The sequence below is a fragment of the Lycium ferocissimum genome, chromosome 9, assembly GCF_029784015.1.
Source record: "Lycium ferocissimum isolate CSIRO_LF1 chromosome 9, AGI_CSIRO_Lferr_CH_V1, whole genome shotgun sequence".
NCBI lineage: Eukaryota > Viridiplantae > Streptophyta > Magnoliopsida > Solanales > Solanaceae > Lycium > Lycium ferocissimum.
In genome coordinates this window covers 33,193,789-33,204,937 of record NC_081350.1, presented here as the reverse complement: position 1 = coordinate 33,204,937, position 11,149 = coordinate 33,193,789, and the positions used below count along the sequence as shown (strand labels likewise).

Sequence of the window (11,149 nt, the reverse complement as noted above, 5' to 3'; positions counted from 1 at the left end):
GAAATGGTCACACACTTTAAGATTATTTAAAAAAATGACATCGAAATAATACTATATAAAGTGGTTAATTTACTGATTGTAGAGGCTAATGTGATGACCCGCCACGTCATCATGCCACCTAGGCACCATGAGGAATATTTTTGCCATGTAGGAAGCTTATATGGATGCTTACATGGAAAGGAGGCTAGCTTATGTGAGAAGGTTCTAGAGAAATATGGAGATTTCTCTTGAAAGACTTTAGAACCTTATGGAATTGCATAGAAAGTCCTAAGAATAATCTAGTTGTGTAGAGATTTCTAGAATAGGGCATATTTGTAAATATATAGAGACTTGTACAATAATTATTATTTACATATTAGTCTATAAGTGAGTAGTATAAATGGGAGGGTCATTTATTTGTAAATCATCAAGCAAAAATCAATCAACTCTTTTATAATAAAAAGCTTCCTTCTAGCAAATTTCTCTTGTCTTTCTTAATTACTATTCCCTTAGCGATCTTCAGTGTAGTAATCTAGGATGACTTGGCATAGCAAGATCGTGAGCAAGTTGTGCAAGAACGTGAGCGAGTTGTCAAGTGCCGCACGTGCGCTTAGTTAAAGACTAAGGACGTGACAACGTGATATCAGAGCGAAGGTTACAACTAAAGGAATGGCAAACGACAGAGAAATCAATGATGCTAAAACCCAAGCCAACGTCATCCAGGATGCTGCTGGAAAGAAGTGCCATAACACAAAGAGGAATGCCGCCAACAAGATCCAAGAGGTGCCGCCAGAGGTTGTGCCAACCGCCAGAGGTTGTGCCAAATAAAGGGCTTACATCCCAAGAAACATCTACCATTGAGGCGAGCGAGGATGACATGGAGGTCCTGTCCGAGGACGTCTCGCTCGGTAAAGAGTGGGTTATGAAGGTTAATGTGGGGATGGACGCCATCGACATATTTGGCCAACGTTTGGGCAAGGTGGAGGGCACTCTTAGCGTTCTTGAGGGGCATACTTTTGAAGAAATTGAAAACATCCGAAATGACTTGGAGGGGTGTATGCAGGCTGAGATTGAGGTAAAGTAAACCATCACTGCCTTAGAGTGCAGACTTATGAGGCGTTGAGTACTATCGATGCCATGAAGGCAAAGATAGTGGCACTTGAAGAGCAGGTCAACGTTGGTGTGACCGAGGCAGCCAAAAATGTTGTCGTGATGAGGGAGGCTAAGATCGAGGCTCCCAAGCCTCCAGTGTTCAAAGGGGTTCGTGATGCACAAGAGGTGGAGAACTTTCTTCGGCACTTGGAGAACTATTTCAGGCACGGCAAAGTGAGGGACGATGAGGCCAAGATCAACACCGTTGTGTAGTACCTAACAGAGACTGCCATGCTACGGTGGAGAAGAAAGGTCACCGATGCTGATAGAGGTCTATGCACAATCAACACCTGGGATCAGTTTAAGAATGACTTCAAGCGACAGTTCTTACCAAGTAATATCTTGTACGAGGCAAGGCGCAAACTCAGGGAGTTGAAGCAAACGGGGAGCATACGAGACTATGTTAAGGAGTTCACCACCCTTACGCTTCAAATTCCCAACCTCACCAATGATGACTTATTGTTTCACTTTATAGACGGGTTGCAAAATTGGGCTAAGCAAGAGTTGCAACGCCATCAAGTCCCAGACATAGACCAAGCCATAGTGAAGGCCGAGTGTTTGATAGACTTTAGGCATGACAAGCATGACAATGTCCAAGGCAATGAGTCAAGGGGTAGCGATGCCAAAAGTGGGGGAGATCACAAGGTGAGAGCAAGGAGTCGCAACAACCGTACTCCAAGACTCAAAATGCGAACAAGTTCGACGACTAGAAGTCAAGTGGTCGTTAGGGCTATGCCGAAAAGAAGGCACAGAATGAGAAGAAGGGATGCTACTTATGCGGAGGGCCGCACAGCTTCAAAAATTGCCCTGACCTGAAGAGCCTTAGCGCTATGGTGCGTGAAAGTCACGAGCAAACGCAAACACAGAGTACGGGAATCACACAATTGGGGACGATTAGGCTATGTGGCGCTGTCGCAAAGCAAGATAGTCAAACTAATGATAATAAAAACCAGTTTGTGGATCTCATTATCAATAACAAGCCCGCTCGTGCACTGGTAGACACTGGGGCGACTCATAATTTTGTGATCGAGGCAGCAGCGAAGAGACTAGAGTTGAAGCTCACTTCAATTAACGCCCTCGTCAAGGCCGTGAATGCTAAGCCAGAAAATGTTCGCTGTGTAGCCAATAGAGTTAGTGTTAAATTGGGCGATTGGAAAGGTACGACAAACTTTATCGCCACTACTATGGATATCTTTGACATTGTTTTGGGGCAAGAATTCTTTAGACATTGCCACGCGATGATCGATCCCTACCTGTTGGTCATGGAGCGAAAAGGCGATTGCATGGTGCCTACAGTGACTATGTCACATGAACAGGGCCATGCACAACTTTCAGCTATGTAGCTTGTCGAGGGGCTCAATAAAGAGGAGCCAACATTCATGGCAACCATTACAAGTTTGCAGGAAGATAATGGTACCCAAGAGACACTGCCGCCTTGGATAGATAATTTGCTCGAAGAAAACAAAGATGGTATTTCCGAAGAGCTACCTAAGCGTTTACCTCTTGGGCATAAGCTGGATCACAAGATTGAGTTGGGGCATGAACCGGAAAGGGGTCAAGTCATGCACCGATTACCATCACCGCCTCATACGATAGAGAGATTGAAGCTATCATTGACTACCAGGCCAGGCGGAAACAAGGGCAAGAAGCCACCGCCATTTTCCCCGTCCATTGGAAGGGGCAATCACCGGAAGAGGTCACATGTGAACGATACGAAGACTTGTGGCAGTTTAAAAACAAGAGTCGAGAGTTTAAGCGACAGTGCGCCGCGGTTGTTGCAACATCAGGTGGGGGAGAGTGTGATGAGCCGCCACGTCATCATGCCACCTAGGCACCACGAGGAACTATTTTTGGCATATAGGAAGCTTATGTGGATGCTTACATGGAAAGGAGGCTAGCTTATGTGAGTAGGTTCTAGAGAAGTATGGAGATTTCTCATGGAAGACTTTAGAACCTTATGGAATTGCATGGAAAGTCCTTATAATAATCTAGTCGTGTAGAGATTTCTAGAATAGGAGCTTATTTGTAAATATGTAGGAACTTGTACAATAATTATTATTTACATATTAGTCCCTAGGTGAGTAGTATAAATAGGAGGGTCATTTATTTGTAAATCATCAAGCAAAAATCAATCAACTCTTCTATAATAAAAAGCTTCCTTCTAGCAAATTTCTCTTGTCTTTTTCAATTACTATTCCCTTAGCGATCTTGAGTCTAGTAATCTAGGCTGACTTGGCATAGCAAGATCGTGAGCAAGTTGTGCAAGAACGTGAGCGAGTTGTCAAGTGCCGCACGTGCGCTTAGTTGAAGACTAAGGACGTGACACTTGGTGACACCCAATTTTGATCCTCCTTTCTTCCAACTTGTTTTCTCGAGCTTCTAAGTTAGTAAAATATAAAGTGGCTTATTTTTACCCCTATTTTATTACTATTACTATTACAACTATTTTAATTAATAATTATTAATATTAATTATTGTTGTTAATATTTATTGTTACAATTGTCATTGTCATCACAGTATGTTTGCTATAATTACATATTAGTATTAAAATAAGAATTATGGTAAATATTTTGAAGCCAAAGAAATTAAGTAAAGGAAGAAAGGAGCATTAAGACTGAAGCCCAAATCAGCTAATTTCAGCCCAAAACTAAAACCCAGCAAATCCATTCCAAATAAAACCTATAATAACAAAATTACCTTCTTACCCCCCTAAGCCCTAACATCTATCAATGCCTTTTTTTTTTTGGCAGAATCATTTTTTTTTTTCCTTCTACTCATGTTTGGCTAAAGATTCAACCTTCATCAGCCATGGCAGAATTTTGTTCTTCCATTTTCGGGAAAGAATCAGGATCTATAACATCCCCTCATCTCTCCTCTTTAATTTAGTCAACACAAAAGACCAAAACACTTTTCAAATCTCTGAGATAAAATCAACTTTCAGAGATTCGATTTTGATTCAAACGGCTCTTTGATTTTCATTTTGGAGCCATAATTGAAATCCGAAAACTCTAACCTAGCTCCCCATCGCCTATAAATACATCTCATTGGCATCTGTTTGAGGAAGTTTTTGGGGGCCGCCCCTTTCTACCCTAAGTTTTAACTGCTACTACGTCTAAAAAAATACTTCCGAAGCTTTGCACTCACTCTCGATTTATTTTCAGTCAAAAGCCGAATCTCTGCACTTTCTTTACTTTGTTTGGGGTTTGTCTGATTTAATGTGGTTCGAAGGTGAGTGGATCTGAGACTTCAAAGCTCCAGTTCACTGCCCCCGCAGCAGGTGACATTCTCCTCTATTTTCTTTCTCGTCAATGTAATAAAAATGTCGTCTTTATTTAAAGAGAGTTATGCCTTAATAGCATTTTGTTTAGTTGATATAATGAACAAAATGATAGTAAAGGGTAGGGGTGTACAAAGTAAACCGACAAACCGCACCAAATCGATAAACCGAGTCAAACCGAGAAAAAAAACCCGACTAGTGGTTTGGTTTGACTTGGTTTGGTGTTGGAAAAAAAAAACCCGACCATAATTGGTTTGGTTTGGTTTTTAACTAAAAAAAGTCAAAGCAAACCAACCCGACATTACATGTATTCAAATTTTAAAATATTTTATATATAAAAATATTTATTTGTAATGTAATTTATAAATATTTCTTAAATTTTTTCCTAGTTCTTTAACTATTATCATATTATTCAAGCTTGAACTTCAGTTTTGCATAATTTATTTAGAGAGTGAAAAAACATAACTTAAGTTTTATTTCTTTGTCATGTAATTAATACTTATTAGCCCTACTTATTTTAGCATGACTCGGTATTTTTAGATTATGGTCATTTTCTTTATGGCTTGTTAATTAGCAATATTTATTTTATTTATTAGCTTTTGTTGAATATTTTAATACAATGTCATCACTTTTCTCACATTTTGTGTTATTTTCTTAAGAAACACCTTAATTATATAGTTGTATGTTACTAGAACTAAAGAAATATTTGAAGTAAAAGTTATATGTTTTGTATCAAGACTATTCCGGAAAAAAACCCGAAAAACCCGAGAAAACCGAATAACCCAAGAAAATCCGAGGTTGAAAAACCCGAACTTTATTGGTTTGGTTTGGTGTATAAATTTAAAAACCCGACGCAATTGGTTTGGTTTGGCGTTTAAAAAAATCCGAAAAGGGTATCACGTACACCCCTAGTAAAAGGGTATATTTGGTTTTGTTCTTCTTTCATTATCATTAAGAAATGCATACCTTTAGGAGCCGTTGAAGTAGAAACAAAAATGCTTGTGTTTCAAACATGATGGATTGTTTAAAGTTTACCACAAAATCTAGCAGTGTGTTAAATCTAAGACATATCACTGTTGCTAGTTAAATAGTCATGGGTTTGGCTCATTTTATTCCTATGAGAACATTCTGGTTGTGAAAATCATTTTAAAGGACCTTGAAGGGACATGAAACATATTGTGTTGTTATATCCCTTTTCTGTTAGTCTAGGAAGGCATTTAATACGTCAACGAAATTAATTGTAACTAGTGTTTACTGTCTATTGATTTCTAAAATATATATACTTGATGTTATGGCTATATGAAATGTTTTAGTGTTTCTTGTTTCCATGCAAAACCAGAAAATTCCATTTATCTTTGTTCTATATATTTCATCTTCATATATCTTGAATGTTGATTATTCTTCTAATCCCATTTTCTTTTTATCTTTTGCATGATAACCGGAGCCGAAGAGTTTCACTTTGAGAGTCAACGACGCCGATGCCGCCCGGTGTCCACTCTCGTTTCATTTTCTTAAGGCATTACGCTTTGAGTTCTAGCCGGCTGAAAACCAAGATAGCCGTTGCATTCATTTTGTCCACTGGCTTTGCATTTACTAACTGCCTTATTTTGTTCGGTTTATTTTAGAAGTTGACCATTGAGTTAGAAGTTACTTTGTATACTCTGGAGTCGTCATTAGTTAATGTTGTTTTGTATCACTTACTTGTTTTGCTAATTTAAACTCTCGAGAAGGTTAAACATTTAGTCTACTAGCATACTAGTTCAAGAAATGACGTTTTCAAAATCCTTCAGTACTTATTTTTCACTTTAAGTAAGATATTTTGGGGATATTCTTTGGCTATTCAAAACTGGAATTTTCTCTATGCAAGAGTAGAGGGTTACATTTTGATTTGGAACTTAGCAGGTTTTTAAATTGGTTTGAGTCATAAGGTGTTTAAGCAAAATTCATCTTATATTATGATATCAAATTTTTATGAATTAAACAAAGGTTAGTGAATGATTTTTGTAAAGGAAACACGCACAGGATTTTGTTCTCTTTTGATTTTTTCCCCCCCCCTAGATTAAGGAAGGCTTTTGTTCATAAAAATGGTTTTATGCCAATAAGTGGCTATTTTACATCTGAATGTATCGTAAATTTGAGTACTTCTTTTTAAAAAATATTAGAGAGTCATTTAGCCTTAAATAATTCACTAGTCTACTTTTGTTGACAACTTTTTTTTTCTACTCACCTAAGTTTGGCCGGTTAACCATATTTAATGGATCTTAAAGGATGCTTAACACCTTCCCTTTAAGATATTTAGAATCCTTACCTAGAATCATAAGTTAAGCGGACCTTTAAACAGAGTTAATTTGACATTATTTTAGGTGTCCTAATTCACCTTAAAAATAATTAGGTGGCAACTCTTTTGCACAATTAATTAGGAATCACCAATATGTCGTACACTGTTTTGACCCAGTTAAAATGGGGTATAACAACACTAATATGTAAATTCTTCTCGAACAACCTTGTTCCTCGGTCTGGCTGATCTTCGAACATCCCATATCGAGGTGGCTTTATGCTCAGGTTTCCTACCTCTTCAGTTATAGAGAGAGTAGTGGGGCTTCGAAGTCTCAATTTTCAAGATATTTTGGCACCTCTTTAGTTATTGAGAGAGGAAAGGGGATTGGAAGCCTTAATTCAAGCTACAAATATAGCTAGGAAATTATGGGTATATCTCTTCACTATGCTGCAGCGTAAGAGACTCTTGAACTAACCTCGATCACATGGTTCTTTCTCCTTTTCTACAATGTTTATGAGTTAATGTATTGATAGCCTTTGCACCAACTTGTTCAATAGTCGTCTAAATTGCTTCAAAAATCATCTTTTTAAATAGCAACTCCAAATGATGTATAGATTATGATAATGAAACACACTGGAGTTTTTCAGATTCCTGAGATTTATTTGAGAGAAATCAGATTGATCTCAATATTGAGCAAATTTGTTTATCAGCACAATAGCTATCCATCCATTTCCAGATATCAGAGAATAGAGCTTTAGGGTACTTCAACATAACTCTATAACATCAGTTGCTCACTGGTTAGGGATAATATCACTACCCTTTGACAAATTATAGTTTTGTCCAAGATTTCCTTCCTTTAAACCTACAAGTGCAAAGAAACTTAAGGGCACTGAATATTTAAAAAGAAAATGCATGCACTTGAAATGTCTTGAGTTGGTCTTGGTACAAATTCAGCATTGAAACCATTAATAAACTATTGAAAATCCTAAAAGCTGGACTAAAAACTTGAAAGCAGGTAAATAAAAAGGATTTCAGTTATATATATCGACATTGCAAAACCTTTTGAGAGTGGTTATCTTTGGTCATTTTTACTAGGTTATCAAATAAATGTCATAAAGATTTACATGTAATCAAACTAAACATGAAAGAAAGCTGGGATAATCAAAAGCTTTTCATACCAGATATTGTCATGCAGTAACAATAATCATAATGAGCCTCATGGTAATAAATGAATTATGGGAGAGGAGGCCGAGGTAATTACATTAAAATTACATTATGCTGAAAGCTCTGTATACCAGAAAACTCGGATGTATAAATAGGAAACTGAAAAGGAAACTTCTCTTATGAATTGTAAACCATAAAACTAAAATAAGGTGAATTTGATCACCTCAAATTAGAACAAGGTTATCTTACAAGGTTTCTAGCAGATTGCCCAGCTGTTCTTCTGATGGATTCAATTCTCTGAAGCCTAATTTGCTCCCTAAACTTTGCTATAAACTCATCAGCTTTCTTGTCAACATCTGGTCCCTCATCACTCTGAGTTCCAAATTCATTTTTCTCCGAGTTTTCTTTGAAATAATCATAATCTTCACTCTCATTATCTGAATCCTCCTGATCACTTTCCACAAGGAATTTCTCAACATATTCTTTCTTCTCTTCATTTGGAAATTCCTTAAATCTTGGCTTTGATGCAAAGTTGTAACTTTCATGCATCATTTTGTCAGTTGATCCTCTAAAAGTCTCTTCATGTTTAGGGCTTATGAATTCTTCTCCATATTCTTTTGCTCTTGAACTCCCTATGAATGGCCTTAGGAATTTTTCCGCCCCTGTCGGTTCCGTTGGCACACTCCTAATGCTTCTCCTAAGTTCTTTCTCAGAAGAAATTACTTTGTCATTTGTAATACTAGAGCTTGATTTCATCAAAGGAGAAGTCTTGTAGAACAAGTGTGGTGGTGGTGGGGGTGGAGGGGGTGGAGGAGGAGTCGATCTGCGAAAACTTTTCTTTGTCACTACATCTTCATTAACAATCTTGGATTGCGATTCTGCTGAAATGGACAATGAAGGGGACAATTTTCTTGATGATGAAAAAGGTTGTGAAGGAGAAAGAGTTCTTGGTAAAGAGGAAGTTGAGTTATTATTAGGCCTAGGTGATCTAAAAGATTGAGACCTTAAAGAAAATGGTTCAATCTTGTTAAGTTCAGGGTAGTGGGAATGATTATTCTCATCATCTTCTTTCACCTCCATGTTTCTTGCTGATCTTGATCGCCATGGGATAGGCGATGGACGGACAAAATTTTCCTCTATGTTGTCCACTAATTTCTTAGGACTTGACACTACAAAATCCCCATTTCTTGATTTGTTTAAAGAACCAGAATTTGAACTAATTTCATTAGATTCTTCCACTTTATCATCAAGAACACGAGATTTCAAGCTTCGAATTGGCAAAAGCAAAGGCTTTTCGCCAATTCTCGAATTAATAGCTCTCTGTTCATTAAGACCATGGGGTTCTTTAGCAACTACTACAACAGGATTGTCACCTCTATGGTACTGATTATTCCAAGTCCGAACTTTGTTTTCATCATGACTTTCAGCCTCATCATCAAAAACAGATGAAACCTGAAGTAATCCAGATACATATGATTGAGCATTATCAAACTTTGAGCTATGTTCCTTGTCTGTTTCATCACTTTTTTTGCTAAAAAGTCCATATGAAACAGCTATGCCAACAAATATTAGCTGAAGAACTTCCCAACTTCTTGTTTGAAGAGTTTGGTTAATGAAATCAGGAGCTTCTGAGGTGAAAAGTGGAAGTACAACTATAAAAATCATAAGAAGTGAAGCTTTGAAAAGAAAATGATTATAAAACTTACTATGTTTTGCATGGTTTGGTGGAATTTCAGAGTCTGTTTTCTTTTGTTTGGAGGTGTTAAGAGCTTTGTTATCTCCCATTGAAGAACAGAGAGGAAGCTTTGGTTTTTTTGGGTGTTGTTTTATGTTGCAAAATGTGAAAAGAAAATGAGAAGATGGATGAGAGAATTCTTAGCGCTAAGGAAAAGTATAGAAAAGGGGAGAGTGATAAAGAAAGTTTTTGGAAGGAGTGACCTGATTTGAAGCTATGCTTTATTTCTTTTGCTTTTAACTATTCCACTCTTTTGACATGCTTGTCCTTTTATTTTGTAGATTCACCACTTGGTGAAAGTGGTGGAAATACTCTTCTTGTCGGAGCCCAAACTCACGACACATATTGTTCGCTTCGGCTCAACAGGCGTCACTAATTTGTGCCTTGAGCTAAGTCATTATTGAGTCACAAGCACGCGTCTACATGTAAACTTGTGTTATGTCATAAAGTTCTTCACTTTCCTATCATATTAATTGTGAGATTCGTCTAAGGTATGTGCAACCCTTATTCAGAAGCTTGTTAGTGCTTCTTTCTGACCCGCTCTCGTCTGTCCGCCGTCCATCATCGGCATCACACTTCTTGAATAATTTTCATAAAATACTCATTGTTCTTGATAAGTACTAGTTTCTTTGAAAATGTACTAGAGAGCCTTGGAGTGTGAATGTTAAGCTTCTCATATTTCCATTAAGAAAAATAGCATAGCATGTTTTGAGAATTAAAATGCTAATCCCTTGTATGTCAAGGCTTAGACCTAGAGTTTAACTTCTAACAACTGAATTTTACACTATTAGAACATATAATCATATTAACATGAACTCGTCCGTAAAATTTAGTTTAGTAATCTAAAAAATAAAGCATTTTTCTTGTTAGAATATATGAGGAGTAATATACTTGGTAAACTTTTGCGCTATTAATGTGTATAAGTTAATGAGATAAGGGTCAAAAACACACCCAACTATCACTTCTTTTTTTTTTTTTTAATTTCATACCAAAACTATCAGGAGGTTGAGAAAACTATCTAAACTATCATTATCTAGTTTGTAAAACACACCTCAAATTATTCTTGAATGACATGTGATCTACACTCTCCATTTTATATAAAAACGTTGCCAAGTGTTGTCCACGTGGATAAACAATGTCACAGTGGCACCTACATGGAAACTAAAAAAAAAACGTATTTGTTTAAAAAAACAAATTAAAAAATAATAATTTTTGTAAAAAAAAAAAAATTATAGAAAATTAAAAAAATAGTTTAAAAAATGGAAAAGTTATTTTTTAAAAAATAATAATAAGAAAACTGATTATTTAGTTTCCACATTTACAAAAAAAAAAAATCAACTTTTCCTTTTTTTAAATATTTTTTTTTTCTGTTTTTCTAAATATTTTAATTTTTTTTACAAAAATTATTATTTTTTTGATTTTTTTTAAATCCAGATTATTTTTATAATAAAAAATGCTGATTTTTTTTAAAAAAAATAATGCAGTTTTTAATAAAAAATATACAGTTTTGTTTATAAAAAAATATTACATGTAGGAGCCACCATAGCATTACTTATGCCACGCG

The 11,149-nt window shown here is 36.3% G+C and overlaps 1 protein-coding gene across 1 annotated transcript; it reads right to left on the bottom strand.

The window, feature by feature from the left end:
- Positions 1 to 7,302: 7,302 nt before the first annotated feature.
- LOC132030334 (uncharacterized) lies at positions 7,303 to 9,792 on the bottom strand. The gene is made up of 2 exons (XM_059419919.1): positions 8,100 to 9,792; positions 7,303 to 7,548 (listed from the first exon to the last, which is right to left on the bottom strand). The coding sequence occupies exons 1-2, from the start codon at positions 9,633 to 9,635 to the stop codon at positions 7,543 to 7,545; spliced, it is 1,542 nt and encodes a 513-aa protein (XP_059275902.1). The 5' UTR covers positions 9,636 to 9,792; the 3' UTR covers positions 7,303 to 7,542.
- Between the last annotated feature and the right edge of the window lie 1,357 nt (positions 9,793 to 11,149).

Excerpts from the sequence above, each read along its gene's own strand:
- LOC132030334 (XM_059419919.1), bottom strand. The coding sequence starts at position 9,635 with ATGGGAGATAACAAAGCTCTTAACACCTCCAAACAAAAGAAAACAGAC.